We start from the raw sequence: 21407 nt of genomic DNA on the forward strand, positions 1-21407 counted from the left end.
TGGCAGGCGGGTTGGAACTAGATGATCTTTGAGGTCCCTTCCAACCCAAACCATTCTATGATTCTATGATTTGTGACCACTGGAGGGTTGAATTGCACCCAGGGTAGACCAGAGTCGTTCCCCGGCAGTGTGGGCAGAGGTGGAGCTGCAGAGCAGAAGTGTCGAGGGCCCATATCTCCGTGCAGAGCAAAGCAAATCTGACCACGGCTGAAAGTGTCCTGGGAGGATGAGAGGTTATTAGTAGCGAGCGCTTCAGGGATAACACGGAAGATATTGATTTAAATAAAAATCACCATAACAGCAGCTCTAAGAGGACCCTGTGGGTCACTTGGAGGGGAATCGGAGGCAGCAGAGCTCCAGCGCTGTCACACTTGGAGCCTTTCCTAGCTGTAAATACCATGCTGGAAAGAGCCAGGACTGCTGCCCGTGCTCCTGAGTGGGCAGGGACAGGGGCACAGGAACTGCAATGGGGTGTGTGGAGCACACCAGGATGGCTAAGGAGCATCACTGCAGCCCAGTTAGAGGCTCAACCTGCCGTGACTTGCAAGGGCAAGCCAGACGGTTTGCAGCACTGCTGGGAGCCACAATGCCAGGAGATGGATATCCCTGATCTCAGCCAGTCGCAGGACCACAATGGAGGTCAGATTCCCATGGTGTGAGTCAGCCACATTCCTCCTCAGGGTCAGCGAGCTGTGCTGGGCTTCGTGGTCATCGACTGTCTCCAGCCTCGACGCTTGTGTTGATTAACTGCACTGGGGATGCTCAGTTTGGGTGGACAAAGCCAAAGCTAAGGGACTTTAGCCTGCTGCAGACAGCTTCAGCTGCTCATCCATGGGAGAGGAAAAGAGCAATCTCTTGGCCACCCTTCATACCAAGAGAGCTTTTATCGATGGGGTGCGAAGGGGCAATAAATTGCTCCCAGCTATTTCCATAGACAGCTAATCCATCGCTATGGATATGTTGTTAGGGAATCCGGCACACCTGTACAGTTCCTTGTAGCCAGCTGTAACTGTTGTGCCGTGGTACAGCCACCTGCAATGCCAACTGCTGTCATCGTGATATGGAACCGTGTCGTGCCGTGCCATGGGCAAGTGGAAACATGGTGCAAGATAACAGCCAAGCCATCGAGTTAAAACAAGTCTCAGAACGTGACAGAAGGGTTTCTCCACTCCGGAGATTTTTCTGCTTGAAGTTTTTGGGTTGTGCTGTTTCCTATGAGTGTTTCCTCCCAATCACTGGACCTCCATGGGAATCAGGCATTTTGCAGAGGAAACCTCCCATGCCCTTCAGCTTTCCCATCAAATATGATGCGCAGACCATCTGCAGGACCTGCAGCTCAGACAGCATGGGACGTACAAAGGTGGCTCCACGTTACCATACCTCTATTACTGAGTCCCTTTCTGCTCAAGGGAATTTAAAGCACCTGGAGCAGCTCCCTGACCGAGGATGCGGCTTCCCTGGTACTTGCATCGAGCAGCGCGTGTCGAGTGCAGGGTTCAACCCAGCGCGTTCATGTGTTACAGTGGGTGAACAGAGATAGCGATTCAGCCCAGATCCTGCCAGCTGGGTTATCTCGGGAGTATGACAGACCTGATCAGCATCAGCTGCTTCCTGAGGACCAGAGAAGACGGACAATATCACCTGCTTGGGATAACTGCAAATTTTGCTTGGCAGACACCAGGAGCCGTGGCCAGAGCTCCCTGGTTCTTTGTGCGGAGTTTCTGCTATGTGGTACCGCAGTCTCTGCTTGCACTCAGGCTCTGCACAGAGATAGTCATTCGGCTTGAACATCCCCATGAATGATGTGCATGGGTTTTTTTCCAAATCAGTATAACCTCCTTTCAGGTGCAGAGCTCCCAGTGCCCAGCGCGGTGCTGCTAGCATTTTTCAGCCCTCTGGCAGTGCCCGAGTGCTCTGCTCTCCTCTGCAAGGGATGCTTGCCTCTGCATCCCTCGAGGTGCTCATTTCAACATGGAAAACCCCAAATGGGGCAAAACCAACAGAGATGCTGCACAAGCAGCCAAAATCCAACTGTCTGAGGCTGCACAAGCCCTGCGTTCAGCGAGTCCCAGACAGCAGTACCATGAGCCTGGGGTCAGGCAGCATCCACAGCAGGGATAAGGATATTTCCAGCTCTCGTAGAGGTCAGTTTACAATGCTGGGACACTCTCCAGCCAAACCACTTGGGTTCAGATTTCCACTAACCCACCTCATTTCCTTGTTTGTTTTAATACTCCAGCAAAAATGAAACCATCGGCTGCTTTGACCAGCTCCTTGCCTGGAATTAAATGACTTAACTCTTAACCACTGGTGGTCTTGGGGTGGCTTGTCCCAGAGAGAAGGTAATAGAAAGTAAAACTGCAACCACAGAGCTGTGGCCAGACAAGCAGCCTTGTCCCCAGGCACTGCGAGGTGACTGGCCCCAGTGTCCTCGCGCTGCTGGCAGAGGCAGGTAGGTGTGTGAATCCCCTGCGGCATCCCGCTTGATGTCAGATATGAGAGAGACGGCGGGGGGGGGGAACTGCTGCCACCCCCTGCCCTGCTGCACAGCCCCTGAAAGAGTCCCCCTTTGAAGGGCAGCAGAGCTGCTAGGAAAGCATTCAGCTCTGATTTAAAGACTTCCAGTGGCGGAGAATTCGCTGGAGCCTTTTGCGAGCTCTTCCGGGTGTTAATTATGCTCATGTCAAAAATGTTCACCTTTTTTCTCGTTTGAATCTGCATGATTTTGGCTGTGTCTGCTTGGGTTCATGTCGGCAGATGAACTGGGGATGGTTGGGTCGAGCACGTCTCCACTGCTGCTGTGCTCAATGGAGACAGACAGGCATGTGGGGAGGGCAAATCATCAGCTGGTATTCAAACCTGTCTCCTGCATGGGATACACGATTGTCTGCAGTGTTTTCCAGACTGTACAAGGAGTGTAGCCCATGCACTTGTGCTGGAAAACTCACTAACTTTGTAAACATGATGCCTATTAAATGCCTTCGTCGCCCAGAATGGGCACAATGTGCAAAGCCAAGGTGGCTGTGGCTCAGCGGCAGGGATGGTGTGCACATTTATAAACATTAATTAATATTTATAAACATTAATGAAGTCCTGCCCTGTTTCATGCCTCAAGAGGCATCCCGCGTCTTGGGAGGCTTTTGGCCGTGCTGGGGACAATGTCCCCATCTTGGGGCTAAACCTCAGGCTTGGGCAGAGCCTTTCTCCCATCTCCAGCATTTTCGGGTTTCAGGTGGCTTTCCTCACCGAAATCTATTGGTAAATTTATTTTAATAGCACATATGTGACGTGGAGCGGGACAGACCACTCCAGCTCTGGCTGGCACATCGTAAATCTCAGCGAGAAAAAAATATGCAAAGGGCCAGGAGGGTGGGGGGTGAAAAAAAGCAGAAGGAAGAGACCATTTTCCCAGAGCCCAAAACAGGCAGGGGTGGGGAACGGGAAAGGCAGGGTCTTACGGCTCGCTGGGGCAGAGTGTGCAGTTGTTTATACTGGAAATGAGTTTCTGTTTATTGCAAGCTATGGTGGGGAGACCACAAAATGAATGTAAAACAAAATGGGAAGGGTGTGGGGAAAGTCAGGGGAGGGGGAGCGGGTGCCTTTGACAAACTCCAGAAGTAACGTCCAGTAATAAATCAAGCCGAGATCTGTCCCAGGATACAGGACCCAGAACATCTGCTTGGGCTGCAGGGAAGCCGGCAGGCGAGGAGGGCTTTCCCGGCCCTGCCTGCCGCCGGGCTGGGGGACGGAGGCTTGGGCAGCTTGGCCACCCAGGACTGCTGAGCCCAGCGATGCCCACGTGCAGGCACAGGTGGGCTGAGCACCCGGGTTCACCAGGACACACGGGGAGATGCAGGCAGGGCTGAGGGATTTTGCAGGCATCCTCAGCCTCTCCATCCTCAACGGCCGTCCTTTGCTTTGTGCCTTCGTTTCCTTGGCTGTAAGGTGGCACAGGGTGCTTTTCTCCCATATATCTCTTCTCTCCAGCTTTGCAGCAAATACCACCTAGGAAGGCGGCTCCTGCAATGTCTCAGAGCTGGGGCATGGCATAGGTGCCACTGGGCAGGGAGGTCCCCTGCCCTCTCCCAGGGCAGCAAGAATTAGCATGTTAATGGGGCTGCCGGTGAAACCAGAGACAAATCTCCCAATAACCCCACTGGGGCCAGCATTGCATCCATTCTTTGTGCAGGCTTTGAAGGTATTAAGTGCTAAGGATTTTGGTTTGACATCTGAATCCAGCTGCATTGTTGTGAGAAGCACTCGCAGATTATTACTGTAGACCAACCTTTCATATATAATCTATTGCCGTGGGTTTAGCGCTTCAGAAAGGGTGATGGATGTTTGTTTTGCAGCTTTAAGTGTTTCTTCTCTCCTCGTATTCCTTTTCTTTTCCTCTTCCTTGGGAAATGGATCGATCCTATTAACTGCTGCAGATAACACAACACATGCAGGTACATTTGCAACCCGTGTGGCTCACAGCAAGGGCTGTGTCCGAGCAACGAACTTCCCCAAGGGTCCAAGTAAGGCATGAGGATGAAGAGGAGAAACTAAGACCGTGCTTGTGCCTGTCAGGTCCTTGCCCAGTTCTTGCCTTTCCAGCTAATAAGCACAGAAAGCAGGAGAGACAGCAACCGAGTTGCATCTGTGAGCTAGGACCTCAAAAGTCATTTGCATTTCCTTATGCCAGGCCATGACTGAGATGCTCTGCTGTAACACTGTGCGTGCTGCTGTGGGAACTGCTCTCCAAAAATGCCCGTGAACAACTTTCTGGGCACCGGGCAGGTGCCTGCAGCATCCCCCTGTTGCAGGCAACCCCCCAGTTCCTCTGGTACTGGATCCTGGACAGGTTCAACCCCATGTCATCACTGGAAAGGTCAGAAGCTTTGGCAGCATCACAGTACTTCCCCACTTGCTCCAGGCATGCTGCCTTCCTTCCCATGCTGCTGGTGGCACATATGTCATGGGACGGACCTAGCTGCATTGGCATTAACTGAGCCAGAGCAGCTTTTTCTGCTCCAGGAGGGGATAGCAAGGTATTCAGGTAAAACCAGACTGCCCTGTCCTGCCCGTTTTTCCCCAGTGCATCCTTGCAGCTCTCATCCACAGCCGGGACCCTGCCCTCAGGCCCGTCCCCACTGCTCACCTCATCTCAGAAGGATGCGGAGCCACCTAAGTGTGTCGTAAGGAGAGTTGTTCCTGTTGCAGGAGGCATTTGCAGTGCATGCAGCAGCAGCATGCTCCTGGTTCGTGGCAGGGCAGCGGGGCTTATGTGAGCCAGGGCATCGCTGCATCCTTCCACTGCTGGCAAGGTCCGGACCATGGAGCTTGCTCTTCTCCTGCAATTTCTTTGCAACACTTCAGAGAGCACAGCAAAATCCTTCGGTGACTCTAATAACGTTTTCCTCCAAAGCTCTAGGGTATTTCCCTGCCATCCCTGTGAAGTCACGCTTCAGGTCTGCTGAAATCCTATCAAATAACTCCTGAAATCCCCTGGAGCTCCTACAACAGTTTATTGAGAGTCCAGGACTGTTTGACCTTGGACAGAGTGAGAAAGGTGGGGGAAGAAAGGGCAGCCCCGGGCTCCCCTGCCAAACTCCTTGATCCCATGGTGAGCCTCTTGTGGAGACCACGATGCAGCAAGGATTCAGCCCCAGCCCATCAGTGGGGCATCTGGGCACCATGCCCTCCTCTCCCCTCTGCCCCAGGCCTCTCAAGGGTCTGTCTCTTGCACTGGGCAGCGCGGTGGCTCCCAAAATAAAGCAGCAATGCCCCGATCACCTGGATCCGGCACCTGTCCCAGCATCCTGCCCCTCTCAGCCTGCCCAAAAGAGATTTGGGAACCTCCAGAAGACTGCTCAGTCCCCAGCTCTGGTGCTTGGCATTTTTGAGATGGTTGCCTGCCCTGGGGGAGCTCTGAGCTGGGGGGTCCCACCAGCCCTTGGGAAATAATTAAAATATTTATAACAGTATTTTTTATGACAATAACTGCTTGTTATTTGTTCTTTGTTGGAAGCAAATCAGAGGATGCGTGAGAAGCCTCCATGAGGAGGGATGGGCTGTGCTGAGCATCCAGGTTGTTACTGCCAGGGACAGGGCCAGCAACGAGGCTGCTCTCACTACTGATCTGGTGTGGATGCACTTAGGAAAAGTGTGTTCGCTTCTGGGGGTCCTGTTTTTAAAAGGCCATCGATAAATTACAGGGAGACCAGAGGAAAATTGATGAAAGGATTAGAAAGTAGTGTATGACCTAAAGGGGAGATTAAGGGAGTTTAGTGAGGCACTCGCCACAGAGCAGAGCTGGGAGAAGCGGGGAGGGAAGAAAATAAAAACAACCTGGCAAAGATTTTAGAGGTGGTGATTAGAGTGGGTGAAAACAGTTGCTGTGAGTAACCGAGTCAGTTTGTGCTTCACGCTTCATTTTGCAAATTGTGGGCTCTCACGTGGGTGAGAAGGGGCTCCCCGAGCCCCTCGAGCTGTTTGAGCTGCCCTGGCCGTGCACACCAGGAGCATCCCACGGGGTTTGCTCGCTGCCGCTTGTGGGGATTTAAGCGTCGAGCCAGGATTTGAGGAAGATGAGCGTCATTTTCATAAAGCAAAGAGCCTTTTTTTAGCTCCATTTCTTTACAGATGGGCTGAATAATGGGACCTCCCTTGAAGTCGGCCGAGTTAGGGATGCAGCTATTACTTCCAAATGCAGTGAAGTCTGGAGCTGTGTGACTTGCGTGATCCCAAGGATCTCATTGCTGTAAGAATGAGGCCAGGACCTGATTCAGGCCTGAGGATAAAAAAAAGGCATTCATAAAGAGAGCAGTGGTGCCGAGCAGTGGTGTGAGCTGAGCTGGTATCTCAGTCCACCCTTTCCAGAAATGCCACACTCCTCTGGGTTTTGTCCCCTTGAAGGACACCCTTTTGGTGAGCTGCAGAGATTGATGCTCTGAGGCTGTGCTCCCTCCTCCTTCCTGCCTCCACCCCATGGTACCAGCAGCACAGGGGAGAGTTTAGATTTGACCTAGGGACCCTCCTGATGCTAGTGCCATGCCTGGCTGGTATTCTCTCAAAGCCAGAGAGTGAGCAGCCTAGGACTGGTGTGGAGACACCTCATTTCCTGGGACAAATTAAGCATCTTCCCTGATGCATGTCATTAATGGGCTGGCAGCATCCCTGAGCAGCCTGAACAGCAACACCAACCAGAGCCACCCCCTGGGGTGTCCAGCCCGGTCCCATCCCCACCAGAGTCAGGTGCTCTGATTTTTCAGGGTATATTGTGCAGAAGGACATGTGGGATGGGCCAGGTGGCTTCCCTAGACACGCTGAGGAGACTGCTGCACAGCGTGTCTAGGGAAGCAGCCTGCTGCTGCAGGGGCTTGCAGATTCGGAGTGGGAACGGCATGGAAAGAAGTCTTATGAAGCTCCTTCTGGTCCTATATCAGGTCTCTACAGCCATGTCTGGCTTCTCTCAGGGGACCTCTGCCTCCAGCCCACCTGTTTTCGCAAGGTGCCCGCAGTTGGTTTCCGAGCTGGACTGCACCAAAGGCATGAAGCTGGGTGAAGCCACCAGCGCTGCAGGGACCAGGGCTCTTGCACACAAAGGGCTGCATGCTCCCTGGAGCGGAGAGACAGTCACAGGCTGCAGATCAGCCCCATGGAGCCCTGCAACATGTCAACAGGAGAGAGGAGGTGTGGGGCAGAAGGCAGTCCTGACGACATGAGTCAGTGGCTGTGGGATGCTGAGTCTGCGTGAGCAAACGCGGATGCAGTCCGGGTGGCGAAACACAGGATCGGCTCGAGGATGAGTAAATGGGCCCACTGCCTGTGCCAACACCCGGTGTGCTGAGGAGGTTCCCGCACACAGTTGGCCACTGTTGGGTCCCTGTCCCGACTAAATCAAAGTTGGAGCAGCCAGCGTAGGTGGGAGGGGGCCGTGCCTGGTAAGGGGATGGGAGCACAACCTGTGGTGTTTACTCTCCCAAGACATGTAGGAGAAAAGAGGAAAGAGTGGTTTTCTGTAAATGCTTAAGGAAAGGAGCTTTTCCTGCAAAAGCCAGTGCCGGAGTAAGAAAACAGTGGATGTGGGGTATGTCTGGTTATGAACTGCTCCGATCAGCTCCTCCTCCTGCCCAGGCAGGAGAAGTCCAAAAATACTCCTTTCCCTTTTTCAGAGCATCAGTAATCTCTTACTTCTTCCTGTCCATTCCCCCTGGGGTGAGTGACCCCTCTGCCATCAGGTACCCCCCCTTCGCCGGGGTAGTGCAGAGAGCAGCCTGAGAAAGAGAAGAGAAGGGGATGTATGCAAGCTGCACCTCGAGAGGGATGAAGAGAGAAGAAGGATTTTCTGAGAGCTGCTGGCTGTTGAAGGCAGCCCACACTCCCCCACTGGGAGCGATAGCTGGTAATATTCGTGGCTAGCTTGTTGCTCAGTACATGACAAAGTGCTTGTAGCTTCTCTCCGGAGGCTCCTCCTGGATAAATATACAATTTCCAGGAGTTCTGGTGGGACAGCTTTGCTGAGGATACACGGCTGCTCATGGTCCCAGTTGCGTCTGATTGCACCTGGTCTTTTCCCTGTCTTCTCCATCTGGAGAGGCCGGGAGGACGGATTGCTTTCTTGCAGCCTTTAAATAAGGTGATGGAGGGTGTGGGGGCATTGCATAGTGTAGATGGTGCAGAGGATTTGTGCCTGGAGTTGGGAAAAGAGAGAGGAGGGGATGCCGAGTTCTCTTCTGCGAGCCCCGCGGGCCTAGAGGCAGGGGGCTGTCATGGCATAGGCTGTTGGGCTCCCCAATACCTGCCGGGGAGTCCTCGGGGGCACCACACATGCTCCCTGCATGGCCAAGCTGGGGAAGGCAAGCAGGGATGTTCCTTCTTTCTGGCTGGCAGGTTTTCCAGCTGAGCTCCTGGAGGGGATTGCCAGGGGTCTGCACAGATTCGGGCTCCAGGGCTGCGTGTTGCTCCCAGCTTGTGTGGGCTGAGATGGGACGCAGCAGAAACCAGCACTTCAGAGCAGTTTTGAGCTGCTCTCATCAAGCCTTTTGTTGAGGGGTACCAAGGGAGGCAGATACTGCTCCCCGGAGATCGGGGCTGTGACGCGATCCCACGTGCGCCGACCGCAAGTTCCTTGGGGTGAGGAGCAGCTGCTGGAGGCTCCATGTGGGTGCTGGGAAGCATTTCTCCCCTGCGTTGCCTTGGCACGGTGCACCCGGCCCCATGTTGAGGAGAAGAGTCCCTTGGAAGCAGAAACTATTTTGGCAGGGACTGGAAAATCCCATGCAATCCTGCCCTGCATCTTTCCCAGCCATTTTATAAGGGAAAGGCACAGCGTTTGGGTGGGAGCTGTGCGGGCATCGAGCTCCCCTTCCCCAAACCCCATCAGCTGGAAAGCACTACGGCTGCGCTGAGAAAGCAAAGAGCACATCAGCCTCTGCTCTCCGTGCGGCGGCTGCAGCCCCTTCCCTGCTGGCTGGGCACGGCAACCTGGCACCCCAGGATGCCCCAGCCCTGAGCCACGGGAAGGGACACGCTCTCCATCCCTAGAGCCTCCCTTGCCTCCGTTTGCCAGCAGCTTCCCCTGGGAGCTCTGCAGTCCCTCACCCCGCGCAGCTCTTCGAGTCTCCAGGAGCTGGACGGAGGCCCGGCACGCTCAATCCCCCAGCAGCCGGTAACGAGGTTTGGTCATTACTGCCCGGGGCTATGTGCGAACCAGTGACCTGGCTCTGAAATGGTTTATGTTACATGCAAATCCCATCGCAGAGGTGTTGGGGGAGGAAAGCCGGCCTCGCCGTGAACTCCCCGGGCTGGAGAGCAAACCCCAGCGCCGCAAAGGGCTTCCCATGCCCAGCGCGCTCGTCGTGCTGCCGCGTCCTGCCTTGCCGGTGTTCCCGGCTGTGCCGCACCGAGCGCCGCGGGCCCCGGCCCCGCTCGAGGCCGGGCGGTGCTACCGTTATACACAAAACGATAATCAGCTGCCGTAACGAGGACGCGGAGTAGCTGAGCTGGCTTCCCTGCTGTTGTGCCGGCTCCAAGTAGAAACAGCTGCATTTGGTTTGGTTAAATGTTTTATTTACTCCCAATTATCCCAGATAACAGATTTGCTTTGTTTTGTTCAATATTTAATACTGTTTCAGAGCAAAGCTGCTCTTTGGTTCCCAGTGGAGGGTGGGGGGGTTAGGAGAGACTTTCTGCTGTGGTGGGATCCCAAGCGAAGGGAGGAGGTGCTCCGCATCCCTGCTGCGCATCACTCCTTAAGGCAACCGTCCGAGCATCCTGGCCCACGGGGACGAGATCACCTTACAGAATTTCAGTCACTGGGCAGGGTCTCCAGTGACCCAGGCACTGCTGGAGGGAGTTTGTCCTGCAGCAGGGAGCGAGGGGTCTGGCATGGATGCAGGACACTTGATGGCTTCACCTGCCTAAATCACCTTCCCACAGCAGCCCACACCTTGGAGAGCATATCTAGAGTGGGTTGCCGTGCCAGCCGGCCACCCCACCCCATGCCACAGTTGCTGGAGCCCTTCTCTTGCTCTTTCCTCTCACTGCTTAACCAGGCTTGCTTGCTAATTTTTTGAAGTCTTGAGAGCTGTCAGGTTTGAAGAGCAACTCTGCTGTGCCACGAATCATAGAATCATGGAATCATAGAATCACAGAATCACAGAATCACAGAATCATAGAATGGTTTGGGTTGGAAGGGACCTCAAAGATCATCCAGTTCCATCCTCCCTGCCATGGGCAGGGACACCTTCCACTACACCAGCTTCCTCAAAGCCCATCCAACCTGGCCTTTAACAGTTCCAGGATGAGGCAGCCACAACTTCTCTGGGCAACCTGTTCCGGTGCCTCACCACCCTCAATGTAAAAAATTTCTTTCTTATATCTAATCTAAATCTGCCCTCTTTCAGTTTAAGAGAATAGGATAGCGTCGTGCTGTGCGGGATGAAGCAAGATCTGGTGAGCCTGTTATCACACTGTCCTGCTGCAAGGCAGCTTTTAGGGCTAGAAGCTTGCAGCATGATTTGGGCTTAAAGAGACGCTCTGAGCTCTCTTCTCTATGAGTAATGCCTCACCCAAAAATTTACCGCACTGCCTCTCGATGCGCACGTTGAGTTTTCTGCAAGGGAAATGAGAAAATCCATAGCTTGCTTTACGAGCCCTGATCAGTGTAAAACAGGGCCTTTAAGAAATTTATCTTTTGCTGAGTCCACCTTTTTCTCCAGCACCTTCTGGGGAATAAATTCTTACTCTTTAAGGCTGGGCAACCAACTCCTAAATGGCAGCGGTGCTGGAGGACTTTGGTTACAGCAGCATGTGTCCCTGGCCCATTTCAGGAGCTCCTGGGGAGATGCTGCAGCGTTGAGGGTGTCAGAGCTGGGCTAGGTGATGGCTGAGGAAGGGCATCTCTGGTGTTCAGCTGGGATGGCTCTCATTCCAGAGTTATGTCTTTAGTGTCTAATTTCAAGAGGGGAGAAAGTCTGCCTGACAATGACCCTTGCTAATTTTAGGGTGGCTTAGACTGGCTGGGAGAGACCTAAGCCTTGTCTCCATCACTTGCCCAGGTCACCCAGGAGGTCAGTGAGGGACAAGCCTGTCTCACCCTGTGCCCCTGCACCCCTGTGCTCTCTAAATTCTCTCTCACTTTAATTTTGCAACATTAATTTTTCCACATTAATTTAAAAACAAACAAACAAACAAACAACTTGCTTAATTGTTCCTGAAGAAGTGGTGGTTATGAACATGCCGTTCCCAGAGCGCAGCCCGTGCTCTCAAGCCTGTGCAGAAGCACAACACGGGGCAGCATCGCCTTCCTCCACCCTGCCACACCACTGCCCTCCTCATCCTCACTCCTACCCAAGAACAGCCTGGACAAGGGATAACAGAGCAAAACTGGAGCTTCACCTCCCTCCCTTTCTCCAGCAATGAGACATAGCTGCATCCTAACGTTTGGGGCAGTGGAAGGGACCATCCCTAGCCGCAGCCGTGCTGCCACTCCAGCGCAGGTGGTGCACGGCAGGCAGATGCTCCCCTGGTCCGCCGGGCAGTAGAAATATGATTTATTCATTGTTGTTTTCTTTGATGTTTCCTACCAGCCTGCTGTACACAGACAATTTTAGAAAAGTGGCATTAGATAAATAATACATCGTTCTTGCAACCAGCGTGCACATAACAAAAGCATCTGCGTAGGTGCGTGCGCAGACATGCGAGGTGTCCTGCTCTTCTGCACCTGTGCCCGCGTCCTCGGGGCTGGTATCTCATGCCCAAGTGGGTCACTGTTGTGTCCTCCAGCCTCTGCAGCTTTTCTTTCCGTCACTTGGGTGCCTTTTTAACCTATCGGCACATACCCACCACCTGCAAGGTCATGGCCGTGATGTGAAAAAAAGTCAGTGGGTGAGGATGTGGAGGGCACATTAGGCACAGGGGAGAGATGGGGCAGCAATCCTGCCGTGGGCTAACATGGGATGCCAACAGCAGGAGTCTGGCAGCAGAACAACACTGGTGCTGGGATTGTCCCCCAGCACAGGGGTCCTGCCCACGTGCAGGTGGTCTGTGTCACAACTGTAGCTCTAGCACAAGCACACGCTGCTGTCATGGACCCTGGAGGCTTTTCTGGCGCAAGGTTGGGATGATGAGCTATGCAGGTGACCCCACAAGCGTGCTGTAGGACCGGTATCCCCCATCAGCCTGGTGCCTGAATGTGCCCCTAGTGCACCAGAAGAAATACCTCCTACAAAAGTGTTTGAGAGGCCTCTTAAAACTTTTATTGGTACTATTTTTTGTATCCCTCCGCCTGTGGAGCAAGGCATCTTTAGTACGTTCAGCCCTCAGCAGGACAGGAAAATTATAACTGATCCATTTCAGAAACCTCTAAAAATGACCTAAAATAACTTTTCTATATATAAAAATGCCACAATTTTAATGTCCATTATCTCATGACCTAGCAGGGCTAGGATAAGCTATTGTAGATCATTTTTAGTGGTTTCTAAAATGAATTGGTCACACTTTTACCCAGCGCAGTGGGACTCAGGGTACAAGGACGACTGGGCTTTGAGATGGGAGGGGGAGACAAAAATCTGCGTCCATGCTGATACATCCAGAGCTGTTTCATCCTTGAGGACTACTTGTTGTGCTCTCCCCAGCTAAGCAGAGATGCTGGAGCCGTTCAAGCGACAGCTGTTTCCAACAAGCCAGAGAGACAGTGGTCAAATGGATGCAAAGCTTGGAGCACCGTGCAGTGGGAAAGCCAACCCTGTCCCTGTCACCGGTCCTCCGTGGGGTCTGCAGAGGTGATGACTCTGGCACCAGCTTTCACTGCCTGTCGCAGCTCCGAATTTTGCTGGAGTGCAGCTTTTAAGTGGTGTGCCCAGGTGGGATATGCCCAGCTCTGGTGCAGCCTTTCATCCCCTTACCTTGAGCCTTTGTGTCAAGGCTGGTTGCAGCCCAAGCCGCTGGGAAGCCACCACGACTGGGCATTAAACACATCGGGTTTGCAGAGAGAGACGTCATCAGAGCACATGGGAGAAGTGGCTTCCTGCCATGCGAGAGGTTAATAGACAGATTAGAGAGGGCAGGCGCTGTTTGCAGTGAAAGGAAAGGAGCTCTGCCTTTGCAGAGTTCAGCAGCTCCATGAGGTGACGAGGAAGTAAATATTTGCCAGGATTAGGGAGGCTGCATGCAGGAACCCGGGGAGAAGTGCCTGTGCAGGGGCAACATGTTGCTCGGGCTGTTTTTGGCATCGGGCAGGGGCTGAAAGCTGGACATCATCCATGGGAGGACGGAGGAGGTTGGAGTGGGACACCCTGCACCCAGAGGTGCTGCCCAAAGCCTCAGGGCTGAAAAAGCCTTTAACTCTCCCTTGATGGCTTTGTTTTCCTCCGCTGCCTTTCTTGGTCTCTCAATCGGCCCAACCGGCTGGCCCGCCTCCAAAGACAGCATTACAGAGCGCCGGATCGATTGGAGCCTGCAATTTTATTTGCTCTCTTTAAGAGCCTTTGATGGGCAAGATGAGCTGTGCCAGCGAGGGCCTTTCCTGGGAGAGGTGGGGAGAGAAACAGTGTTGCAAGCCACCATCTCCCATAGGAAGACAGGGACCCTGCCACCAGCTTAGAGAAGGCACCGTGGCAGGGTGGGCAAAGTCAGCTCTCCTGATGCACTGAGAAGAGCCTTGGAGCCCTCTCCTTCACGGCACCTGGCAATCATGGTCACGGTCACCCATCATGACAGAAAGTCGGGTAGTTACGTGACATCCCCTCCCAAAATGTTTGTGGCTCTGGGACCGATAGTTCTTTGGAGAAATGGAGGTGGCAGAAGTGTCCTTGTGAGACAGCTTGTCCCTGCCCAGGAAGAGAGGGCGATTGCTGGAGTGGGACTGGCTTCATAGAGCAGCATCCCTTCAGCTGCAGTGGGCTGAGGATGCTACATGGGCACCAGCATGGCAGAGACACAAAGATCATTTTGTCCCCCTTGCCCCAACTCTCCTTCCATCTCCGGCTTGCTGAAAGGCAACCAGAGGATGAAAGGTGGAGGGAAAGTGGAGGATGCTGTGGGCGCAGAGGCTAGGGGCTGCATTTGGAGTCCCAATCTCAGAGCAGAGGACAGGATCTTCATTCAAGGCTGTGAAAATGAGGCATCTTCAAAGACTGTTGCAGTGCACTGATGGAAGCAGGAGACAGTTTGGGCAGCCCCCCTTCTCCCAACACAGCAAACCGGAGGTATGAGCCCAAACCAGCATCCTTAGTGGAGGAATTAGTCCAGACCGCTAAGAGCCGGATCCGGTGTAATACTGGAGACAACGGAGATAAATTATCCTCGGGTGGACTAATTGCGGCGCAGCAGCCGTGCAGCACCGGGCCGCGCAGGTAGGGCAGAGCCTCCCCCTCGGGCAGGGACCGCGTAGGGCTCCGGGGATGCTCGCCGAAGCCTCGGCTGCCTCTGCCCACCTTCCCGCCTGACTCCTGGTGTCCTGCGGGACAGCTGAGCGCAAGCAGCAGGTGGGCGAGAGGTCCATGGTGGCATCCCCACCGTCCTTCCCGCCCCCCATCCCTCCCAGCCCCCGTGCAATATTTCCATACCCGCCCCCCCCACCCGGTTTGCCGGGTGCCAGGCGGGTGCCGTTAGCCCACACTGCCACCACGCGGTCACTCGGACCCCAAAGGCTGTCCCTAAATCGCGTGCACCCCTTCACCCCTCTGAAACACCCCCCCGGTAGCCACCAGACCCCCTCATTGCCCCCGGCAAAGGGTGATGCTGCCCCGCGTTCGCTCCCCTGTCGCCGCGGGGGCAACTGCGGGGCAGGGAAGGGGTTAAGGAGCCGGCAGGAGAGGAGCAGGAGGATGGAGCCCTAGTGAGGATCAGGCCCTTGTCTCTGGCCTTGCAATCAGCCGCTCTGTTTTGCTGCGGAGGATCTGCTTGAATAATTTAGCTGGGAGGCTCATTAACCGGGTTCTGGCCTTCGTCTGCCGGCTGAAGGCTGAAATAGCCATTAGGAGGAGCAGGGTGCAGAGCCGCACAGCCTCCCCTCCCTGCCAGCCCCCTCCTCTCCCTCTCCCTCTCCCTCTCCCTCTCCCTCTCCCTCTCCCTCTCCCTCTCCCTCTCCCTCTCCCTCTCCCTCTCCCTCTCCCTCTCCCTCTCCCTCTCCCTCTCCCTCTCCCTCTCCCTTTCCCTCTCCCTCTGCCTCTTCCTCTCCCTCTCCCTCTTCCTCTCCCTCTCCCTCTCCTTGCTCCCTGCTCTGTGACTCTGCTGCCCTTGGCTCCCTTGTCATCTGCTTGCTCCCCTCCAGCCCTGCCCCAGGGACACCGGCACACACGCAAGCCCCGTGCCTCAGTTTCCCCTCTGTAGACTGCAGTAGGGTGCTGCAGCTGCAGCTCGTGTCATTCCCCCGGAAAGCTTTTCTAGCAAAACCCATCAGTATTTTCTGACCATGGGCTCTGCTGTGCAGTGCCAAGCCAGGATCCCACAGCCCACCCTGGCAGCCCATGCTCACGGCCAGCCCCTCTCCGGAGAGTACGGTCAGGCTGCTGTTTCCCATCAGGGTCCTGCTCTGGTCCTAGATGCGTCCCTGAGCGCATTACAGCGGTGAGGCCTGGGCTCAGCAGTGCCAAGGAGAACCCCAGGAGAGCAGCAGCTCTGTAGGACTGCATGCCACGTGGGGAATTTGAACAGACGTGGCTGGAGGGATGTCCCATTTTTTGTTTGGCATAATCCTGGTGCTGCCAGCTCACCTCGGTGCAGCGAGGACACTCTTAGCCGACTGGCTGCATCCTTTACTTCTCTGGTTAATCATGTAGAGGGGTGTTAGGTTGGCATACAGCTTCCCTGCACCCACATCAGTATGGGCTGCTCCATGACAGGACATGGTGCACACACAGTGCTGTGGGACTTGTGATTTGCCCTTGCAGCCCTCAGGGGAAGGAGTTTCCCAGGCTGGGGGTGCTCCCTGAACTCTTACATCATTGCATCCTGGTTTGCACCTCATTTTTGGTAAGGCAGCTGCCTCAGCGGCAGGGAGGAGAGCAGTTGGCAGAGTGGTGGGAAGCACTGCCAGGACTGCGGTGGGGTCGTGAGCAGTGATGTTTGTGCTGAGGCTCCCAGGTCTGCTAGGTTTGTTTCAAAACCTCTGCTTGGAGAGAAGAGCGTGTCCTGGGACATCCCGGGTGGATGCATGAGGATGAGGGCTAACAAAGGAAGGGAAAGAGGGGCTGCCACAGGTTCAGACTGCCTCTCTGAGGGCACCTTGGTGCACATCCAGCCTGGGGAGTGTATTTTATGGCAAGGTACTGTGCCAAGGTGCTGCAGTTTAAAGCCAAACTTTGCTCTTAGCAATGCAAGTGTCCAGGTACCGAGAGGAGTTGACTTCAGTGTCAGTTCAGATGACATTTTTACCAACCTGCAAGGGCAAAATTTATCAGCTGGAAGGTATCACATCTCATCCTCTCACACGCACCAGCCCTCCAACATTTTGCAGAGTTTTCCTGCATCTCTGGTTGTGCTCCTGCGAAGAGCATAGAGGGCTCGTATGTCCAGGAAAGCTGAATGCAGTGTGATAACTTGGTCGGGTTTAAAATCCCCTTCTGCTTCTAACCTCCAGGACTGGCTGATGAGGCCAGAGAAAGGCTGTATGCTTTAATCCTGTCTTCATTTCCCTCCGTGTCTCTTGGGACGCAGCGCGCTGGGCTGGGATACTTTGCCCCACTGCTGAAAGTGTTAACACTGCCAGTCCTCCTGCAGAGCTGAATTGTCTCTGCTGGCTTCAGGTTGTTCCTTCTCATCTTGCCGTAAGCAGTCCTTCTTCCTCCCTCTGAGGACCTCTGATCTTTTGGAGGATCATCCCTCAACAAGTTTATCACTCCCCAGGGATGTGGCAGAGAAAGCCATGAGCATTGCAGCTTAATGGGGTCAAGAGAGCAGCACCTCCTCCCCATCAGCGATGTCTCTGTCGCAGCCTTGGAGACAATTTCCCCTGGTACCTGCCAACCTCCTCTGCCACTCCATCTCTCATTAGAGACGGTGAGCTTCCAGGGAGGAAGGTGAGCTGCTGTGCACGGCCAGTACAAAGCAAGGTCTCATGGGGGACCTCAGCAGCAGACATGGGACAAAGGCACCCAGATGCTTCAAGGGGCTGATAAACACACAAGGCTCCTCTTGCAGACTGTGACCCCTCCCGAGCTGTCAGCAGTTGACAGTGAAGGGACATCCTCTTGTTCCTTGTTGATAATCCCACCTCAGCAGGTAATTGCTCTTTCTCTTTCCCTGGCAGCCCCCCCGAAGGAGCCAGTGCTGATGTGCCGGTCCAACAACTACCCAAAGGGTTTCTACTGCAGCTGGCACCTGCCCACTCCCACCTACATCCCCAACTTCTTCAACATCTCCGTCATGTAAGTGTCTGGGAAGGAAGGGTGCAGTGGAGCAAGTTTTTGTCCCTGCAACCTGCAGCAGGTCCCAAGTAGTGCCATGAAGTCTTGGGGCAGTGGGTCTGTCTTGTGCTGAACATATGGCATTGATACCCCAAAAATGGGCCTGGGGAAGGATGCTCCAGGGACATCCAAACTGGATGCATGGCACTGTGGCTTTGTGCCAAGAAAGTTCCGATTTCCCCAGAGGGCACCAGGAGAGCCCCCAGCTCCCAGGCCCCCTTTCCATGCCTCCCAAGTCTATCCTCTCTGCACCATTTGTCCACGGTGTAAGTTGTGCCTGCTGTTTTTCAGTGCGTTTGGTACAGCCATGCTCCCTTCTGCCATACACGGGCTGCAGCCGGGCAGCAGCAGTGTTCCTCGCCTAGAACTGGCCATGGCATGGCAACATCCCCCACTCTGTGCCCAGGTCCTTGCACAGACCTTGTACAGGCTGATGCCGTGCATTATCTTCTGGGGCTTGTGTCACCAGCAGAAAGGAGACCACGTTCCTGTTGCAGGAAGAACAGAGCCAACCCCCCACCCCAGCAGGGTCTCATCCTTTCCTTGGGACCAGCATGACGACATTCACCATAGCTTCTGTGCAGGCTTAGGATAAGCTCACACATGAGCCTGCAAAATTCCCCATCAGGAGGAAAGCAGACCTTGGGCTGCGGCAGGGTCTGGTGCGTGGGGACCATGGGCAGAGCAGGGACACAGCACTGATCCTTCTGCCTCCTCCCTCCAGCAGCACAGGTGCATTCCCACCCCGAGCACAGCTCTGTAGGTAACAGCTCTTCTCTGCTTTGCTTTCCAGACACGGCACGAGAGAGATGGTCTGCGAGAAGGATGTCTTTCCCAAAAACAGGTGTCACATCAGATACGTCCAGCTCTTCTCGACAGTGAAGTACAAGGTGACTCTGACAGTCACGAATGCTCTGGGCAAAAGCTCCACCACTCTCACCTTTGATGAGTTCGCCATAGGTAACTTCCGCGGCACCAACTGGCCTCTCCGAGTCGGTGTTGGGGTTGGCTTGCTCTGCACACAGCGTCACCCACCGGAGTGACAGGCCAGAGAAGGGGCAGGCTCTCCAAGTGGAGCCTCTGTCTATCCGTGCATGAGATGGAGCCCGGGTCTGAGCCACGCCGGCATCCTCCCCATGTCCCCCTGATTCTCATGGCCCTGCTGTAACTGATGCTGGCACCTGAGCATCCTGGGGCAGCCAGACTGGATGCCCTCAGGCAGCCCCCGTCCTGGTCCCATCGGTGGCCTTGTGCCTCCCCCCCCGGGTTCCATCCCTGGTGGTCCGGGTCTCCTGTGGTTGCCGAGCTCCTCCCTGCTTGGGAGCAGGGGAAGCAGCTGCCATGTACCAGGGCAGAGGGTTGTGAAACTGGTGTGGTCGAAATGGCATTGCCCTTCTTGCCTCTATGAGTGTTCCTAAAAGAGAGGTTTGGTGTTTGTGCTGGAAGCAGAGTTACGGGAATTAGAACTGGAAGAGAAATTAAAATGTCCCATCCTCTTCCACCGATCCCTAGTCATAATAAAGCCCTCCCAAAGTCATCCTCCACCAGCCCTTACCTAACATGCTCCTAAAAACCCTGTTCCCGCCTTTGCACCTCTTCACAGCCCTTCCAGGGCAGTGGATGCTGTGCAGTGTGGAACAGGGAGCAGCGGGGCGGGTCTGTGCCGCTGCAAATGCTCCTCTGACCATGAAGGACCAGTGTGGACCAAGCAATTCAGCACCAAGCATGGCAAAGCAGGGAGCTGGGCACTGCTTTGCCACCAGCCAAAGCCAGTTTACAGCCGGTGCCGTGACAAGACTGTCCATCCTCAAAGAAAAGGAAAAATGGGAGAGAATAGAGTTCAGAAACACGTCGAAAAACAATTTGCTGGTTACATGTGGCAATTACTGGACCAGAAAAACAAATAAATGAATCCTTGAAGTGCAGCCAGCAGTCGGTCTTTGCCTTCGATATGCTACATGTCCCAGTTCCGAGCGGCTGGAAGTGCCACAGTGCAAGAAGAGGAGCTCCACTGCTATTCCAGATTTTTCCCTTTCTACCTCAAATCCAGGAGAACATCAAACAAGAAGCAAGGTGTCAGCTCTGAACAGAGTGGGGAAATTATTTTGGAGCAGGGATTGTCCTGCCGTGTCCCTGCAGCCATGGTCCGTATCTGAAGCTTGTATTTGTCGGTGCATTGCGAATGTTGGTAACAAGGCAAGGAGCTTAGCAGGGAAATGGTGGAGTTTTGGTCACTTGGGTGCCTTTAAATGGAAATTGTTGTGTTTGTGGAAGATACACTCCTTAAAAATGAAGGTAACCTCAAGCCTACAGGGCCCAGGGCAGCAATTAAGCTGCATTTTCTGAGTTCCTTGCATTCCCTTCTGCAGGAGTTCAGGGCATTGTCCTGTAACATCTGCATCCCACCCATGCCCTGCCTGGCTTCCCAAACATCTGGTCCTCTGTCCAGCACATAAGGGCAATCCCCCTGGGAAGCACACCCAGCTGCGAGCCCCGGGCATCCCAGCACCAGCACAAGCCGGATCCAGCCCAATAGTTTGAACTCATCCCGGGTCAGAGGAGCGGTAAGCAGAGGCCAGTGCTGCCCTGGGCCAGTCGCTAGCACAGATGCGATATTGCTGCCTCTTGCAAGAGTGCCTGGAGGGATGCAGGGTGCCTGGACATATCCCAGTGGTTACAGTAGGAGATGAGAACCCCGGCACCACCTGGCAGATGCTCTAACACCCCCAGGACGGCACGTGCGGAAGGGGTGACAGGCTGGTGCCCATAGGAAGGGTTGTGTCCTGCAGCCTGGAGCCAGCCTGCGCCCGTAAACACTGCAATACCTAGTGGCCTTAAAGTCTCCACATTCTGTACAGCTATGAAATTCTCTTCCTCAGGATACGGTAGGACCGCCGTGCATAAGAAGCACAGGTGCGGTGGTGGAGTGTTCAAGCAGGCGGTTGGCAGGCTTAGCAGAGTCACTGCAGGACGAACTCAGCAGCCACCTACCCTGAACAGACCTTCTCCTCGTGCCATCTCGGTGTTTCCAATTAAAACACTGCGTTAGCGTATTTTGACACATGGTTTTGTCCCAGGTTGCCTGCTCCCCTTGCAGTAGCTTTTGCATTTCAGTATCTCTTCTGGCTCCCTTCTCTGCGGCTGTAAACCCAGGGCTGTGTCCCAGCATGGCATGGGTATAGCCACCCAGTAGGTTCCTTCTGCTGGATGGAGGGGTGGAAAACCTATGGCTCAGGACAAAGCGATTGCCTCAGCTCGTAGGAAAACTGCTGCCTGGGAGCACTGCGGCATGTGCACGCATGCTGCTAAGATGGAGAGATGATGTCAACCAGTGACTGCATGACACTTCTTGTAAAATCCTGGGGCTGTGGATGTCAGAGCCGGCCTTATGTTTTCCCCTTAGCCTAGAAAAAAAACATCACACCTTCCACAAGGAGGTTAAACCCCAGGTGTGAAGCCCTGATCTCGAGCCCTGCTGCAGATGGAGCAGCCTGGATCCAACATGAGAGC

General features: G+C 54.4%; 1 protein-coding gene across 1 annotated transcript in view; it reads left to right on the forward strand.

Moving 5' to 3' along the window:
* The window catches only part of CNTFR (ciliary neurotrophic factor receptor), a 212111-nt gene that overhangs the window by 172226 nt on the left and 18478 nt on the right, over nucleotides 1-21407 (forward strand). Inside the window, exons 5-6 of the mRNA XM_086629731.1 lie at nucleotides 17741-17858; nucleotides 18691-18857. Coding sequence (XP_086485857.1) covers nucleotides 17741-17858; nucleotides 18691-18857 — 285 coding nt within the window. The remainder of the gene's footprint in view (nucleotides 1-17740; nucleotides 17859-18690; nucleotides 18858-21407) is intronic.

Source organism: Tauraco erythrolophus, chromosome Z (assembly GCF_009769465.1).
Source record: "Tauraco erythrolophus isolate bTauEry1 chromosome Z, bTauEry1.pri, whole genome shotgun sequence".
In the NCBI taxonomy this organism is placed as follows: domain Eukaryota; kingdom Metazoa; phylum Chordata; class Aves; order Musophagiformes; family Musophagidae; genus Tauraco; species Tauraco erythrolophus.